This window comes from Urocampus carinirostris, chromosome 11, assembly GCF_059441175.1.
Source record: "Urocampus carinirostris isolate Australia breed hairy pipefish chromosome 11, RoL_Ucar_1.0, whole genome shotgun sequence".
Taxonomy (NCBI): Eukaryota; Metazoa; Chordata; class Actinopteri; order Syngnathiformes; family Syngnathidae; genus Urocampus; species Urocampus carinirostris.
Window position 1 is genome coordinate 19,315,214 of NC_142359.1, and position 19,546 is coordinate 19,334,759.

Below are 19,546 nucleotides of genomic sequence, written 5' to 3' on the forward strand. Positions count from 1 at the left end.
AAGCTGAAAGAGGGTGTCGCCATATGCAGGCAATACACAAAGAGGTAAGTATTAGTTTCAGGAGCGAGCAGCAGCAAGTCAACTGCAGGAGAGAGAGTGGGAAAGGTGAGATGGCACAACATTCATTTGGACAGGTAACTTAAAATTAGTTTTATCTGGTTATATCAGTATCAGAAATATTTTATTAACACTCCACTTATTGAAACATGAATATTTTGTTTGTTTGTTTGTACATGATTCAATTGTTTGTTTGTTTGTAAATGATTCAAATTGAATCTTTTCTTCCGGCGCCGTCACGAATGGCAGCCACTCCAGCAGCTCCCGTGTTATTTTCGATTGTTCTCGATTGTTCTCAGCTCAGGGATGCTGCTGGAAATGTGAATTTCCCTTCGGGGATGAACAAAGTATCTATCTATCTATCTATCTATCTATCTATCTATCTATCTATCTATCTATCTATCTATCTATCTATCTATCTATCTATCTATCTATCTATCTATCTATCTATCTATCTATCTATCTATCTATCTATCTATCTATCTATGTTTTTCTGATACAAACCCAAAAAATGCACTGAATCCAAACTGCAAAGAGCTCGGATTTCAACAAATTTTCAAAATGTTAATGCTCAAAAGTGTTTGTAAATAGGAGGAATGATTTCACAAGGGACGTAACATCAAGTTTCATTTTAAACTTATCGCGGGAATGCTGGAAGCCTAATGACGTTTCTTTTTTTTAATGTCATTCTTATTTTGAAAATCCTGGAGCACTGACCAGAATTGACCTGTAGAGAACATAAAACACCTACTTCAAACCGGAATGTACTTGTTTTTCAACAGGAAGTGATCGTAGGCGACCAATTTTGAACCGGGGGTTGCTGTTTACAGATCTGAAGTGCCCATATCCAGGGTTGGGTAGGGTTACTTTAACTGGATTACTTTCAATTACTTTTGGATTACTCCAATACCAAATATGCTAATAAAAGACAAAAGAAATGAAATATGAATAAAATGACTAAATTTTGTGCAGGCTTGGGGAGTAACGGAATACATGGAACGGCAAGATTATGTTGGCAAGCTGTTTGGATTTATTTTCATTTTGTTTCTGTCGCATTTTATGTTCGTTTTGCCGGAGATCAAAGCCAGGAGAGAAAGCTTACCACGTGTTGTGAGTCATCATTTTATTCATATTTAGTTTCTTTTGTCTTTTATTAGCATATTTGGTATTGGAGTAATCCGAAAGTAACCAAGTTAAAGTAGCCCTACCCAACCCTGCCCATATCAAACCAGAAACAACCTATTCTCAACAGAAAATGACTGGACATGCCTAAGACTGACTTCAACAGGAAGTAGCTGGAAATTACCCATTTTGAACACTTTAATATTAAATCTTTCTTAAGATGTTTTGTCAGCAGTATACATGTAATCAATTTACACATTGCTTTACTCTTCAAAGTCATGTTCAAATTCTATCCTTCCTTTTTTGCTCACAAGTAGAACCTTAGCAGGTACAGGGCAAAAATCCAGTATTATTCCATTAATCGTGATATAGCAGTCGATCACAGCGGTTGTCTTCAGTGCCTTGCATTTGAAGGTATACTCTTCCATATAGCAGTCAAGTGCGATAACAAATTGGAGACCATCCATTATTTGCACCGCTTATCCTCAGTAGGGTTGCGGGGGTGCTGGAGCCAATCTCTGCTGTCCTCGGGCATGGTATACCCTGAACTGGTTCCCAGCCAGTCGCAGGACAACCCTCGCCCCCTTTCCATGAGGACTACATCTACCACAATGCCCTCGCTCATTCACAACTAGGGACAATTTGGGACAATCACGGGGAGAACATGCAAACTCCGCACAAGAGGATTCGATTCCTTTACAACTGTGCTGCCGACGCGCTAACCACTGTGCCGCCGTGCCGGCAAGAAATCGGAGACCTCTAAACCATATAAATGAAAGACTATGAAGACTATAAATGAAGCGATGACTTTAACTCTCCTCAATGGAAGGCCCGCAACCCACCTTCAGTTTGCGCGACCACCTCGTAGCTCTGGACAAGCCCTGTAACAGAAGACCACAACAGTCACACATTGCTTCTCCGTTCTCCATATCGCTTTTATCATCGCCACACAACTCACCTTGGGTCTTCATTCGGGACCACTCTTTCCTCTCCACCCTGAAAAAGGAGAACAGCATAAGTCACAAATCCAACCTGAGAGGTTGGTGGATCAATCCAAATACAGATATTATCAATACTAGGTACATGGATCGGATGGATACTATTATCCTGGGATAATACCAGTTTCCTCAAAGCGCCACTTGTATTTTTATTCCATGTGCACTTTCAAAATAATGTGTGATGGAAGCCATAGTTTTGTTATGTGTATTATTATTACATTGCTCCTTTTTGGGGTTTTATTCTCTTGACTTTAGTTTTGAAACTGTGCATTTTAATTTTGTTGTGCATTGGAAATGTTATAATGACTATAACTTCATTCTAGTAGAAACACTGTACAGTATATTTTTATATTGTTAAAGGTACTGTGTGTGTGCATTATTTAGCAACTACTGGCCAAATTTAATAATATAAATAATAATAATAATAAATAAAAATATCTCCAATGTAACCCCACTCTTCAACATGTGGTTAACGAATTTATTTTTGGGGTTAATCGTAACTATGATAAACAATCCCAATGTATACTATATTTAAAGGGACAGTGTGTATTATTTAGAGCCTCCTTGTGGTAGACATAAACATACATTTATGTAAAAGTATTTTTTTAATATTGCATTTATTTTATATATGATGGAGTTGTATTTATCCTACAGTTGACATTTAATATGTTATATGTGTTCTCAGCCATTATTGAAGAGTTCTCAGCCCGTAAACTAAACTCCAGGGCCATGAGTTGTTTTTTTATGTACAGACTGTGTTTTTGTTCTCACATACCAACGAAATACATCCTGACCTGGCATCCCATAACTCAAGATTGTTTTTCACCAAAGAGCCTGGGAAAAAGGAGTTTCCCAGGACCAAGGTCACCTGTCATCATTGGATGGAAAGCAGACCTTCGAAAGAAGACTAATCAACTCTACGTAGCAAAGGCAAAAACTGAATATTAGAAGGGAGGTTTTTCGAGGAGATCCTCAGAGCCAGAGCCGAGCCGAGCCAGAGCGCAGCAAGCAGGGCAGAGCGAGCGAAAAGATGTCTAACAACGGAATGTCGGCGGCTCTCAATATGATGATTAATAAAGTAACTAATTATAAAGAACCGATTCTCTTTGTCCTATATTGCAGAGCGTTTTATTAAAAATGTTGGGGACATGAACCTAACATTTAATTGGTCCTTCGAAACCGGATTCCAAGATACCAGATGATTCCAGGACGCGAGAGGAAAATCCAGGAAAGACTGTGGCCACAGCATAAAGACCCTTTTTCCGGGACTGGACCTTCCCTCGCGGGCTGGGATCTGACGGTTGACGGAAAGCCAAGGACTTAGAGAATCGTGAGTAAAATTTATTCGTAACATTGTGTGCATGTAGATAACCGGTAAAAGAAATTGACTCGCGAGCGCGGGGGGTAGATTCTTAAGGTTTAAGAATCCTCCGTCGAAAAGATTAAGAATTCTGTAGAAAAGGAAAATCTTAACAGAGACAAAGTTTAAGAATCCTCCGTTAAAAAAAGAAATTACGGGGGGCAGATTCTTAACAGAAAAACCCTGACAATTCTAGACTCTATCAGGTAAATAGTTTTCAGACAGTTAAAATTCCGCGGGAGGCGTGGACTCCCCTAACCCAGCGCTTTAAAGTTAGTTAAATTTCACAAGGATGTGCGGAGTCCTCTGTCAACTGAAAATAAGTGGAAAAAGAACAAGCGATGTAAGAGCGTGATCACGATAAAAAACAAGACGTCTGTGTGATTGAGAAAGAGCGAATGAAATATAAAGTTGCCCCTGGGGAATTGTATTTATATAAAAAATAATAATAATAATAATAATAAATACTCGATTAACTCATAGGTGAATAGTCATTTTTAGGGAAGACCCGACCGCAATCGAGCCTCTGTGTTACTGGATAAAAGTGAGAAATTTGGGAAAAAATATAAATGAGCTATTTAGATGCGTTAAATCAAAATAATGCCAGAATAATACCGAAAAAGATAAAATATTCCTGTTTTCAGTTCAAAAAATTGGTAAAAAAGGACTAGGAAGACTAGGAAAAATCTAATTGAGTGAATTGAAATACACTAATTTGAGATAAGGGCATTTTTATACCAAAAAATATTGAAAAAATTGTTTATAAATACTTTTTTTTTCTCTCTTTCAATTAAAATGGAAAAAATGGATTGAGTGAAATTCAAATGAGTAAGATAACTCATAAATAAATAGATGCCATTTTCACATTAAATAGGTGAAGCTAAAATAGTAGATTTAATTGGTTTAAAGAAAAAAAAAAAAAAAAAAAGGAGAGAGAAACATAAAGGGGAAAGTTAATTAAATATTAAGAGAGATAATTTGGTGAAAATTAAGTGAGACTAACCTTAATACAATAGATTGGAAAAAAAACCTTACTTTTTCAACATTGAACTGTTTTAAATCTAGAGTAAGTAAATGGGTAGAGTGGAGCACATTATAGAGTGCTTTTGAAGATCTTCATTGACTTGAAATGCGTTGTTTACATGCAAACCATTTGCGATTTATGGCATTACCTTTGTGGAACTACCGTAATGTATCCTAAAAAGGAGGATAACGAATATACAGGGCCATATAGTGAACCGCGTCGATTAATGGCTGCTGCCTCTTTACTGAGGAAGGAAGAGCAGGCACACAGTAATACGCCTCGCTCCACGCCGCCCCCACAATATGCCAAATCATTCACATGCGCTAACACCCCCCAGGCCATTTACCCACTTCCGAGGAGAAGCCGTGAAGAGGGTAGGGTTTTACCGCCCGATTCTCAATGGCTAAAAGGCCAAGTGGACCCCCTTATTGACAGAGTAAAACATAGATATAGATAACGAGAAACTGACTAATCCTGAGTAGGTCAGATCATGGGTCATAGCACGGCCTTGGCAGTGATTAATTAAAAAGGGAGTTATTTTTCTGGGTTGAATAATGGTTTTAAATCTAGAAGGGGGATTCACACGTGACACCGAGCAAGCTGTGAATTAAAAAAAAAAAAAAAAAAAGAGGTGAATATGAGGACGCAGGAATTAAGTGGACACTAAATTGAGGAGAAGATAAAGTTATAGTGAAACAATATTTACACAGAAATATTTGCATGTAAGATGTTACATACAGTTGAGATTTGTGTAATATGCATTTGGTGAAAAATAGTCAAAACATGTGACAGTAATTTTATAGATAAGCTATAAAAATAAAAGAAAATTATATAAAGGATGAAAATCTATTTGAAGGCAAATGAACATAGACATAACATATTGTTTTGCTTTAGAACAAGAAATGAGAGAATTGCAAAGTATTACAATAATAAATTTGACTACAAAAATACTGTAGTGATACAAAAACTACACTATTTTGTTGCCATAATGAGAAATATTATAGACTAAAAAATATATATATATATATATATATATTAGTGAACTATCGTGAAAACACTGCAAAGGAAGGAAACGTTTGATTTTACAGCAAAAGTGTTGCTCTAACGATGTTTTTGAGTTTCAGAATTTTGGTTCTTGTCTCATTTGGACTCAACAATCCGCTGAGGAGAAAATGGAGGAACGGTGAGGAAAAAAAGTAGCATTACTAACGATGATGAAGATATTTGAATGGGATGAACGATGGTAAGTGAAACACCAATTTTTATGATATTAAAGGAATATGTCAACAATAAAGGCGTTACAGGTGAGAACCAGAAAAGTTTTGTGTTCATATTCGGCCGGTATGAACCATAACTATGATAAGTAGATCTCATCTTGTTGGAATCCATCACAGCGATCATCGAGCAGCGATTGGAGGACACCCTGAACTGGTTGCAAGCCAATTGCAGGGCACACAAAGATAGACAATTCACTAGCTCATTCACACATAGGGACAATTTGGACCAGTCAGTCCACTTGAAATGCATGTTTTTTGAAAGAGGAAAGTAAACCGTAACAATGAGAGCATGCAGGCTGGCTTGGAACACACACACCTGTTCCCAGGTCCTTAGTAATGCCGCACACGTGCTGGCCACTGCGCCACCGTGCTGCACACACATATATAATATATATCTCATCTCATCTCAGCAGCTGCACCGCTTATCCTCAGTAGGGTCGCGGGGGTGCTGGAGCCCATCCCAGCAATCATCAGGCAGTGGGCAGGGGACAGCCTGATATATATGATTTTTTTTTTTTAACTGAACTATCAATAATGATAATATGATAGGAATTTTGAATTCCGTGTACTAGCTTGCTAAAAGATTTATAGATCTTGGCAGAACCCCTGAAATTTAGTGATACAAAGATCGAACTTATAAATCGGTGACAAAAATAGTAGATATCTGCGTATTCATTCAGTTTTGATCATCGAATTATTAATTTATTTTCTGCATTTGTTGATGGTGATTGCGAATAACGGGCTTGTCTTTTTCCATTTTTCTACTTTCTGTACTTCTTTCTTTAACATCTTAGTACAACATAATTCGTGATATCAATCATCAAAGCAAATGAGCCGTTTGAAAGCAAGCTCTCTTTGATGAATTGAACAAGGAAAAAAGCCGTTTGTCTAATAAAAAGACTGACCTTCACTCGACAAGAATTACCAACAACAATGACGTAATCTCGAAGCGACGAGATCTCATTAGCTAAGATCGGCGTGCAGGAAAATAAAACTCGTATATAACAAAACCAAATTAACGATTAGGATTGTAATGTGTTAAATCTTTGTTAAAGAGTAAACTAAATGATAATGAAAATTTAAAGGAAAAAAAAGGTTGCGTACCCAGCATAAATGATGCGTCTTGGACAGGTAAGCGGGAAAATGAAAACACTGAGTGTATAATACAAGATAATTATACAGAATAGTATAAAAAGAAAGAATATTTGAGTGAACAACTAATCATTTTTCGTTGAAAATGCGAATAGCAAAGGGTAATAACTTTAAGACGTGTAGTTTTGCTCTTAATAAAGAAAGGACGATTAAAGCAATGAAGCTGACTAAAAATGGTCCATGATTTTAGTGTCAATCTTCTTGTTCGTAAATGGACAAATTCAAAAGAGGCGTAAGACGTAAAAAGATTATTTCCTTAGTTGTTCTCGTATTACAGAAAAGAAAATTCGAGACTAGAAATAATTAATAACGTAGCTGAAGCTATTTCAGTCAATGAATGAAATGATTCTTTTAAACAAAGGAAAAAAAGAAAGGTATTAATAGTTGGACCAGATCATGTTGATCTGTATAGCCTTGATCACAAGGGATCTCGAAGGGCTGCATAGAACATAGACTAATGCGTAGAAGCAAAGATTGTTGCGCAGAATAAAAGATAATGAATAAACAAAATAAATACACTCAACAAGATTGGTTCATGAGTGACGGGTATGTATTGCTGTATATTGAATCAATAACAAAAGATTGATTATGATTACAGAGAGAAGAAAATACAATTAGAAAAGTTATGACATTAAGTTCGATTTGGCATTTTTAGAGATTTTTTAGATCTTTTGAGATTTTTGATGTTTAGATAGTGTGTGGGTTTGGAATTTTGACAAGTTTAGCCCAAAGGACAATTGGGAGGACAATTGATTACACACTGAATTTTTTTAGAATGAGTGTTACGATTGACAAGTGATAAACAAATGTGTAACAAATACTGACTTATGGTTTGGTTAAGTTAAAAGGAAACGGTTTCTATGGAAGAGCATTTTTAGAAGACAATGAGAAACTGATCAATCTTGAAGAGGGCCATAGGAAAAAACGGATTAGTTGATTTTGAGACATATCGGGCTAATTTAAGAATAATTGCATGGGAAATAAATGGGTAGAAATTGATTAAACTAAGATAATGTCAACTAGTACTTAAATTTAGAGAAAAATTTAAGACATAGAGTAATCCGGCCAATTTACTAAAAAAAATCCCACTACATAAGCACAGTGGAATTAACGAGACTCTCAAGTGCCAGTGAATTCCGCAAAAAGACTCTTTCTAAGTCTCCAAAGGACATATAAATCTGTCAAAAAGAGGCCATGGACTAATTTGCTGAAAGAGCCAAAGACATCAGTCATCCATTGTCTGCGCCGCTTATCAACAGCGAGGCCAAGGGAGTGATATGGAGCACATCCCAGCTACGCTCATAAACAACGAGCTCACGGGAGTGTGGGGGTAACACACACGGCGAGACGTAAAGTGTTGGGCCTGCGGTCGAAAGGTCACATGTCCTTTGAATGTGAAGAAGAAAGCTCTGCTGAGCAACACCAAACAGCGTGACTAAGCCAAGATAGTATTCAGACATAAAGTCAAATAGATAGATAGATAGATAGATAGATACTTTGTTCATCCCCGAAGGGAAATTCACATTTCCAGCAGCATCCCTGAGCTGAGAACAAACAATCGAGAACAATCGAAAATAACACGGGAGCTGCTGGAGTGGCTGCCATTCGTGACGGCGCCGGAAGAAACGATTCAATTTGAATCATGTACAAACAAACAAACAAAATATTATTGCATATGGTAGCAGTTCTTTTTTCGAGCAAAATATAGAGTGGTTTTCGAGTGCCCTCTTGGAAACAAATGAAAATCATGGAACTTCAATGGACGCTCAGATGCCAATTTTTGAACGCTCATTGCAAATCCTGTTGCGTTTTTGCTTTGGAAAATAATTGTTCATAAGTATGAAACTGATTGTGCTTACTTGAATAATGATTTGTGTTTATGGTAACTGTGTGTACAAAATAATGTATGCCATAGCAGCAGTATTCTTACCTGACCCACTCAAGTCACTGTTTAAACAGCATAACTGGCTTATGGATAGATGCGTACCGCATATCTCGTTGTGCAAAAAGAAGAGCATCAAATGGCAAGACTTGGAAAAATTAGTGTACAAAGGAGAAAGGCTCTTTTCTGGTCGGTGACAGTGCAGTCAGAAGTACACTTAATAGAAGAACAAGAATGACAAATCTTTTTAACCGGAGAGGACGAGGAATTCCCGAGAAATTATGGTCTCAGGGGCCTACTGACGTGGGCCTTGTAAAAGGGGCATCCCCTGTAGTAGTCAGACCAAAAACAGAGCATCGCCCTAGAATAAAACAATATCCACTCAAGCCAGATGCTATGGCTGGGATACAACCAGTGATTGAAAATTTAATAAAAGCAGGGGTGTTAGTGGAATGTGCCGACTCCCCAGTAAACACGCCACAACGTGCACTCTTGGTTAATATCGTGGACCTATAACAACTCTGTGACAGTGACTGTGTCACCAAATGCCACCATTGTGATGTCCATACCGATAACCTCTTTAAAAGGGTTCCAGTGAGGCAGTCTAGGGAGACAGCCAACACATATTACTGGGCAAGGGTGGGAGGAGTACTGGTGGTACGTGTTTGGACACGGAGCGTTCCAAGGGTGGGAGTATTTGGTTATAACGGAAGCAGGGGAGTACTGGACCCCAGGGGACAGCTCTGAGGCCCAGTATTTCAAAAAATCGGGTTAAATTGCAGCATCAAGGAAGCAATTTACAACTGACTATAACCGTTACAAACCAGACAATTCGACCTCCGGGATCAGATTTTTTTTTTTTTTTTTTTTAACAGCACGTGCTGGGGTTTCACGTTATGGGCCTGGTCCTCGGGCATGGACCCCTTTTTTCCCGGTCGTAGTGTGTGTAAATGACAGTATGAAATCGACTGATCAGCCAAAATTAAGTAACTACTCTGTAACGACAAATATCACATCAGTAAGCATGTCAGTCGAAGACATTGATGGGTGGTTCAAAGTTACCACAGGAATTTCAAGGATAGATAACAACTGGTTGCTAATGGCTGAGCAGGCGGCACATGCTGTCATGAATGATTGTGTTGTGTGTAGTCTGAATGATATACAATGTCACCGAATGTTGACAGTCAATATAACATTTAAACCACTCTCCCGGAGTGACATCTGGTGTTGGTGTGGAGAAGACAAGTTGTATGATAGACTACCGTACAATACCACGGGATTGTGTGCATCTGTGTCTCTTATTTTACCTGTGTCTATAACCGCCACCACAATCCCTGAATTGCTAACATCTGTGAAGAGCTTGTTACCACATGCATGGAAAAGTAAAGGTCTACCTATGCCTGGAGTGACAATGATCCTACATACATCGACAGTATCGGTGTTCCAAGAGGCGTACCAGATGAATACAAATTAGCAGATCAAGTAGCAGCGGGTTTTGAATCTTTGATTTGTTATTGGTGTACAATTAATAAAAATGTTGACAGAATAAACTATATCCATTTCAATGTGCAGAAGTTAGGAAACAAAACAGAACAAGGTTTCTCCGCCATACACGAGCAACTCTCTGCTACCTCCCTCATGGCTTTCCAGAACCGGATTGCTGTTGATATGCTACTGGCTGAAAAGGGAGGGGTCTGTTCTATCTTTGGTGACCAATGTTGCACGTTCATACCGAACAACACGGCAGCAGACGGAAGTCTGACAAAGGCCCTGGAAGGCCTCAGGTCACTTAACAACAAGATGAAAGACCACTCAGGAGTTGACACATCAATGTGGGATAGTTTTGGAGATACGTTTGGGAAATATAAAAAATATTAATATATGGCTATAGCCGTTTTTGCGGCAATTCTCACATTGTGTGGATGTTGTTGTATTCCGTGCATAAGAACATTGCTAATGAGACTAATTACAACAGCTCTTGCCCCAATGCAGGCAAAGATGGTACCTTTGTATGCTCTGTTGCCCTCGGACACCGATGCTGACGATGACTCTGGCAATTACCATAAAAATGACAATGGTGAAAATTGTAATGACACAAATGTTGATGATGATTGCCTGTCTCTGCATTTTCATGATTTTTACTCAGATCCTGGTCATTATGACGACAACCTCTAAGTGTAACAACTGTTGTTGTGTTCATGATTTCTCTGTTGAAAATCGTATTGCGAAGTGACAGTTGAATGAAGTATTAAATCACCGATAGGATAAAGAGGAGGGAATGATGGAGTTGTATTTATCCTACAGTTGACATTTAATATGTTATATGTGTTCTCAGCCATTATTGAAGAGTTCTCAGCCCGTAAACTAAACTCCAGGGCCATGAGTTGTTTTTTTATGTACAGACTGTGTTTTTGTTCTCACATACCAACGAAATACATCCTGACCTGGCATCCCATAACTCAAGATTGTTTTTCACCAAAGAGCCTGGGAAAAAGGAGTTTCCCAGGACCAAGGTCACCTGTCATCATTGGATGGAAAGCAGACCTTCGAAAGAAGACTAATCAACTCTACGTAGCAAAGGCAAAAACTGAATATTAGAAGGGAGGTTTTTCGAGGAGATCCTCAGAGCCAGAGCCGAGCCGAGCCAGAGCGCAGCAAGCAGGGCAGAGCGAGCGAAAAGATGTCTAACAACGGAATGTCGGCGGCTCTCAATATGATGATTAATAAAGTAACTAATTATAAAGAACCGATTCTCTTTGTCCTATATTGCAGAGCGTTTTATTAAAAATGTTGGGGACATGAACCTAACAATATAACATGAGCCTCACCTAAAAGTAAGCTGATGTAATTGTCGGTCATCTTGCTGCTACAGGTACCCAAAAAACTCAAGGTTTCGGTCACTCAAAGTCTCCTTAGTATATATTCTCCCTTGTGCTTTTTAGCACAGGTTTGGTAGTATTTTGGCTGCACTACACAATACAGTGACACCTGGTGGTCCAAATAACACGCACTGTCCCTTTAAAGTTTGCAGTGCAGTTATTTAAAAATAATAATCTTTGTGCTGTGTTTATCATAATTTTAATATACAAACTCAAGGGGAGCTCAATTTTGTAATAATCATGCCATTTCCAAGCAAAGAGTATCGGTATCATTTTGCTATCGGTCGCTACTGCCTTGCATTTACTCGGATCGTATCGATAACAAACTCGAGGTTGCAGAGCGTTACCTGTGCTTGGACGGTATGTATCCCAGTTCTTCCAGCTCCCCCTGCTGGTTGACCCGCCTGGCCTGCCACCACTCATCGTCCGAGCTGTCAATCACGTGAAGAACCTCCCCGAAATTGAAGTCCAGGGCTTGAGACAGGACACCGCAGTCCCACGTCTTGTCGTAGTCAAACAAGGCCCTGCCATGCACACAATGACCCTTCATCACTTATGGTGAACTTCAAGGTTCCGTATCACAAAGGAGGTTTTACTAACAGTGAATGTAACCCCGACTTCTGAGTTGAGTCACCCCAAGATAAAAAAAAGAAAAATAATTTTTGGTTCCGAAGGGGTATTACACAAAGTGGAATAAAGAAGTCCAGACTTTTTTTCGTGGAATAAAGAAATCCAGACTTATTGACTAAGCGCGGCTTGATCTAGTCTGGCTGGTGCATTTTCACTCACTAGATGCTATTGAAGGATTTTATACATTTGACTATAAAGCACAGGTGTCAAACCGGCGGCCCACGGGCCGGATCAGGCCCGTTAAGGGATTGAATCCGGCCCGCGAGACAACACTCAGAGAACCGCAAGAGAAAAACAAGCTGCAGGTTGAAATATGTCAACTTGATGTTGCCAAAGCCAGGTGCCTCTCACAAAGACATTGTACTTGTATTTATTCTCTCTCTCTCTCTCTCTCTCTCTCTCTCTCTCTCTCTCTCTCTCTCTCTCTCTCTCTCTCTCTTTTCCACCCCTTTTCTCCAACTCTGTTTCTTTCTCTCTCTCTGTGTCTTTTTAACTTCTTTTGCTCTAACTTTCTTTTTTCCTTTTCTCTCTTTTCTCTTTCTCTCTTCCTACCCTTTGCGCTTTCTTTTCTCTTTTCTCCCCTTCTGTCTTTCTATTTCTCTGGATTTCTTTTTTCCTCTCCCTTTTTTTCCCCCCTCTCTCACGACTTTTTATCTCTTTTGCTTCTCACGCTCTCTCCCTCTCCTTTTCTTCCTTTGTCCTGCCCTCTCTCCTTTTCCCTCCTCCTTTCTATTATTTCTTTATCTCTCTTTTTCTTTCTCTTTAATCTACTAGTCCAGCCCCCGACAGAATGTTTGCTCTATCGTGTGGCCCCCCGAGTTGAAGTGAGTTTGACACCCCTGCTATAAAGTATTTTATACGATTGAATACAAGTTACATTTATTGAGTTTAACTGACTGGGCTTTAGTTCAATGACGGGGCACGCTGTTCCAAATTTAGAATATTTTGACTAGGGGATTTTGACAACAGGACTCTGACGGAGGACGGCAGGCGTTGTTTTGAGAACAAGGCCTTGATGACGTAGAAACGCTTGGTTTTGTTTTGAGTGTTCCAGACATCGCGGAGCTCTTCTCCGAGATGGTGAAGCCCAGGGGGCTTCATTGGCACGCCCATGGGAGGAGCCGAGACGCCATCTTGCGGGTAGACGTGGGCCAAGAAGAGAGAGCTAAAGGACTTCAGAAGAGGGCTTCCCAGAGACTCCAACGACACTAATTCGGCTGTTTTCGATGGAGTACACTTAGTTAAATTGCTCATGAAATTAAATCTGCCCCCGTGTGGAAATGTCGGCTTTCCTGTCCTCTTTTCCGTCAAGAAACGAGCACGCATACATTTTGGGGTAAATGTAGGTTGTGTTTGGTTAATGGAGTCAGATAACTAATTCGAACAATTTGGTAAACGGTACATTTTGATATTTAATTCGACATCACGGTCGAAGCTAAAGGCAAAAGAATACTCCCCGCTCGTCAACAGACTAAAGAAACCCAGCTCTCGTTTCTTCTAGTTTGGTGTTAAAATATCGTGTGTTTTTGTGCTAGAATCGGAGAAAAAAGTTAGTGATCGTATTCAAAGTTTTACAGGATGCCAGCGGACACTCCTGAAAGACAAAAAACAGTAGTGGTTGATCGAATGCAATAAAGCGAAAAGATTGGACCGAGGCTCTCATCAAAAATGCAGCGCACACTTCTTATAAGGTAAGAGAAATTTACGTTTATGATTGATGCGATCGAGCCTTTATAACTTATATCAACAAATTATATTGTTATTTTCTTAGCCTCAGAAAATGGCCTGGCATTGGCGACATCTACGGTACATTTCTAAAACTTTGGCTTGTTTTTCTCTTGCGCTTATCTCGGTGTTGTCTTGCTAGATCACGATTAATGGAATAATACTGGATTTTAGCTTCTACCTGTAAGTTTTGAGCAAAAAAACAGGAGGATAGAATTTGAGCATGACTTCGAAGAGCAAAGCAATTTGTAAATTGATTACATTAATACTGCTAACAAAACATCTTGAGAAAGATTTAGCATGCGGGCTGCGTGTTTGAAACCCCTGCTGTAGAGAATAGGTCACCATTGTAACTGAGCGGAGCTAATTCGATCTGCTTTCATGCAACCGACTCGAAGATAAATTCAGACGGGATAAGCAACATATCCCGGCTTAATCCCCTTATCTTGGTTTACCATAGTGACTAAGCGGAGCTAAATCGATCTGCTTTCATGCAACCGACTGGAGGCTAAATTCAGCCGGGATGAGCAACATATCCCTGCTTAATCCCCTTATCTTGGTTTACCATAGTAACTAAGCGGAGCTAAATCGATCTGCTTTCATGCAATCGACTGGAGGCTAAATTCAGCCGGGATGAGCAACATATCCCGGCTTAATCCCCTTATCTTGGTTTACCATAGTAACTAAGGGGAGCTAATTCGATCTGCTTTCACGCAACCGACTCGAGGCTAAATTCAGCCGGGATAAGCAACATATCCCGGCTTAATCCTCTTATCCTGGTTTACCATAGTAACTAGGCGGAGCTAAATGGATCTGCTTTCATGCAATCGACTGGAGGCTAAATTCAGCCGGGATGAGCAACATATCCCGGCTTAATCCCCTTATCTTGGTTTACCATAGTAACTAAGGGGAGCTAATTCGATCTGCTTTCACGCAACCGACTCGAGGCTAAATTCAGCCGGGATAAGCAACATATCCCGGCTTAATCCCCTTATCTTGGTTTACCATAGTGACTAAGCGGAGCTAAATCGATCTGCTTTCATGCAACCGACTGGAGGCTAAATTCAGCCGGGATGAGCAACATATCCCTGCTTAATCCCCTTATCTTGGTTTACCATAGTAACTAAGCGGAGCTAAATCGATCTGCTTTCATGCAATCGACTGGAGGCTAAATTCAGCCGGGATGAGCAACATATCCCGGCTTAATCCTCTTATCCTGGTTTACCATAGTAACTAGGCGGAGCTAAATGGATCTGCTTTCATGCAATCGACTGGAGGCTAAATTCAGCCGGGATGAGCAACATATCCCGGCTTAATCCTCTTATCCTGGTTTACCATAGTAACTAGGCGGAGCTAAATGGATCTGCTTTCATGCAATCGACTGGAGGCTAAATTCAGCCGGGATGAGCAACATATCCCGGCTTAATCCCCTTATCTTGGTTTACCATAGTAACTAAGGGGAGCTAATTCGATCTGCTTTCACGCAACCGACTCGAGGCTAAATTCAGCCGGGATAAGCAACATATCCCGGCTTAATCCTCTTATCCTGGTTTACCATAGTAACTAGGCGGAGCTAAATGAATCTGCTTTCACGCAACCGACTCAAGGCTAAATTCAGCCGGGATAAGCAACATATCCCGGCTTAATCCTCGTATCCTGGTTACCATAGTAACTAGGCGAAGCTAAATGGATCTGCTTTCACGCAACCGACTCGAGGCTAAATTCAGCCGGGATAAGCAACATATCCCGGCTTAATCCTCTTATCCTGGTTTACCATAGTAACTAGGCGGAGCTAAATCGATCTGCTTTCACGCAACCGACTCGAGGCTAAATTCAGCCGGGATAAGCAACATATCCCGACTTAATCCTCTTATCCTGGTTTACCATAGTAACTAGGCGGAGCTAAATCGATCTGCTTTCACGCAACCGACTGGAGGCTAAATTCAGCCGGGATGAGCTACATATCCCGGCTTAATCCTCTTATCTTGGTTTACCATAGTAACTAGGCGGAGCTAAATCGATCTGCTTTCATGTAACCGACTGGAGGCTAAATTCAGCCGGGATGAGCAACATATCCCGGCTTAATCCCCTTATCTTGGTTTACCATAGTAACTAAGCGGAGTTAAATCGATCTGCTTTCATGCAACCGACTGGAGGCTAAATTCAGCCGGGATGAGCAACATATCCCGGCTTAATCCCATATCTTGGTTTTGTGCAACACCCGCAAGATTTTTGGGTTAGCAAACTTGGGGTTCTCATTTAACCTGCTTTGTGGAATGGACCCCTGGCGCGTGTTACCTGACGTAGAAGCTGCGGTTGGCTCGAAGGCTTCCTGGTGAGCTGTTCATCATCTGCTCCCGCAGGTCATGAATCTTGGCTTCAAAGCGACTATAGTCTGAATACACGACAACACACAGGAAAACAGAGAGAGTAACTCTGTTTCCAGACAGATAGACGACAACGCGCGTGTCTAACCTCACCCTCGGGTCGGTATTGTGTTACTATCGTGACAGTTTGGCCGGCGTTCTTGAGAGCTGCCGCCGCTTGCTCATGGGTTGCGTACCTGAGATCCACACCATTCACCTGCATCGAGACACACTCACTGTCGCTTCCATGTGAAGAATAAGGATTTTTCAACTGTGTTTTGTGTCATAAAATAGCGTCTACTTTATAGTTAGATAGCGATTACAAATACATTTCTATTAATGTGCCGAAAGAAAAGGCGATTTTGGTAAATGTGGCAAATTTTTTTGTACAAAATGTTTTTTTCCCCTAAAAAATGTAAATGAAATGAAACGATCTGCATTTATACAGCGCTTTTCAAGTCGATGACTTCCCAAAGCGCTTTATAGTGTGCTTCACATTTCCCAATAGCGGCCTTGTATTGCAGCCATGTAAGACGCTAACCTGCTTATAATAATTTAATAATAATTTCCTTTGTATTGTCATTCTTTGTAACAATGTACACAGAACGAAATGTCGATACACCTGACCCGTTGTAGCGAGCCGATGCGGCCGCAGCCGGGGGTATTAGGGGTTCAGTGTCTTACCCAGGACACTTCAACATTTAACACGGACAAGCCCTTGATCCCAAGACGAGTACTCTACCTCCTGAGCTACTGCCGTGCAGCTCATAATCAGGTGCGACTTAAGTACGTACCAAATGTTTTTTCCTCTAAAAAATGTACTGCATGGGTCTTATAATCCGGTGCGCCTTATGTATGTACAAAATGGTTTTTCATTTTAAAATGTACTGCATGGGTCTTATAATCAGGTGCGCCTTATGTATGTAAAAAATTGTTTTTCATTTTAAAATGTACTGTGTGCGGCTTATAATCAGGTACGGCTTATGTTAGTACCAAAGGGTTTTTCCGTTAAATAATGTACTGCATGGGGCTTATAATCACTTGCACCTTATGTATGTACAAAATGGTTTTTCATTTTAAAATGTACTGCGTGCAGCTTATAATCAGGTACGACTTATGTTGGTACCAAATGATTTTTCCTTTAAAAAATATACTGCGTGAGGCTTATAATCAGGTGTGGCATATGTATGTACAAAATGGTTTTTCATTTTATAATATACTGCGTGCAGCTTATAATCAGGTACGACTTATGTTGGTACCAAATGGTTTTTCCTTTAAAAAAATATACTGCGTGCGGCATATAATCAGGTGTGGCATATGTATGTACAAAATGGTTTTTCATTTTATAATATACTGTGTGCGGCTTATAATCAGGTGTCGCTCAGGAGTCCGGATTTGGCCGTAGATTTTCTTTTTATAACGGTCGCAAAGTTACGGTAATTAAAGTAGCGCTTTGTCAATCGGGGGCACCGGCGCCCCCATGGAAATAAGAGGGTTAATCAACGAAGGCATCATACGCACGCTGAGAATCTGGTCGCCCTTCTGGAGTTCCCCGCTGAGGTCGGCCGGCCCCCCGGCGAGGATGAAGGAGATGAAGATCCCTTCTCCGTCTTCGCCGCCCACAATGTTAAAACCCAGTCCACTGGCGCCTCGCTGCACGCAGATGCGGCGCGGCTCCCGGCCGTAGTCGTCCTCTCCCATCATGCCCCGGTGGATCGGCGAGTAGCGGCGTGGGGAGGGGGGCGGGAGGGCTTGTGGGTAATCGCACATGTAGTCCGGCTCCATGTAGGCTGCATTGTGAGATGTGGAATATAAACAAACATTAAAAGTTAAAAACCCCAAATTGCGCCTTATAATCCAGTGCGGCTAATATACCCCAAAATACGGTCAATGAAATTAGAAATGCACAGTTAAGTTTGAATGATACGGCATACGATAACTGTTCTGCCTTTGGGAAACCTATAGAGTAGTCTTCGCGTGCCCTAACGTGGTTAACGTGTTAATTGTTTGCATTGGTGGGCCACCAGGGCCTTCAAGGCCTTCTGTGCTGGCCTAAAAAAAATCTCTGAATCATGTGATGAAGACTATGCTCACTTTGCACAATGTTGAGTATTTTTGCACAATGTTGACTATCTTATTGCACTAATACGATCCCAAAACTGTATGTAACATCCTACATGCCCACATTTCTTGTGTAAATATTGTATAAATTATAACCTTTATCTCCTTTGTTCTTTTATATTGTGTAAATTATAACCTTATCTTCTTTGTTCCTTTATCTTCTTTGTTTTCTTTTATCCTCACTGTTAAATGTGAAACTGGATCATTTCATTTCATAGTATTGGTATTTCTTTAGTATTTCAGTAGAGGTATAATTGATGTATTTCCAAAGCAGTATTCTAGTAGTATTTTTGTCATATTTCTTAAGTACTTTTGTGATAATACTGTTGTTGTTTTTTTTAGAATATTTGGAATAAATCATTTTGTAGTAGTATTTTGTAAGATAGTATTACTACAGGAGTATTTTTGTAGTAATTATATACTATTTTTTATTTTCAGAATAAAAGCAAATTATATATGAGCTCCCTGCTTTAAGCACTATATTTGATGACAATGTTGGCACCCAAAAAGTTAGCCACTCTTGGGGGCCCCCGAGTGGTTGCGTGGCCCTAAGCAGCCGGTTAACTTGCTTATGCTTATAGTCCAGTGCGCCTTATATATGAAAAACACATCACCCAAAATATTTTGGAGTTGTGCGCCGTATAGCGCACAACTCCAAAATATTTTGGGTGATGTGTTTTTTGGTGGCCCCAAAAGACTAATAATCAAATATGGAAGCAAAAACTTAGCAACAAATCACTACTCTTGTCTAAATGCTTCCAAGATTTTTGACCCCATAAAACGTACAGCTGGTGAGGTCTGGAGGGCTGAATCGCTCGGTCGGGTAGATGTAGTGCGAGGTGGGTGTGGCCACCTTCAAGTAGACCACCTCTCCTGTGTTCTTCAGGGCAGAAACTGCGTCTTCGTGCAGGACGCCCTCTAGAGACAAATGGTTGACCTGCAGGGTACAACAA

At 40.2% G+C, this 19,546-nt stretch overlaps 1 protein-coding gene across 1 annotated transcript in view; it reads right to left on the reverse strand.

Annotated features, from left to right (window-relative positions):
- Positions 1-19,546, reverse strand: part of LOC148356675 (disks large homolog 4-like) — a 50,003-nt gene that overhangs the window by 5,747 nt on the left and 24,710 nt on the right. Inside the window, exons 9-15 of the mRNA XM_088347935.1 lie at positions 19,380-19,530; positions 17,994-18,262; positions 16,587-16,689; positions 16,405-16,501; positions 12,099-12,275; positions 2,138-2,175; positions 2,022-2,060 (exon numbers count right to left, since the gene is read on the reverse strand). Of these exons, the coding sequence (XP_088204061.1) occupies positions 2,022-2,060; positions 2,138-2,175; positions 12,099-12,275; positions 16,405-16,501; positions 16,587-16,689; positions 17,994-18,262; positions 19,380-19,530 (874 nt within the window). The remainder of the gene's footprint in view (positions 1-2,021; positions 2,061-2,137; positions 2,176-12,098; positions 12,276-16,404; positions 16,502-16,586; positions 16,690-17,993; positions 18,263-19,379; positions 19,531-19,546) is intronic.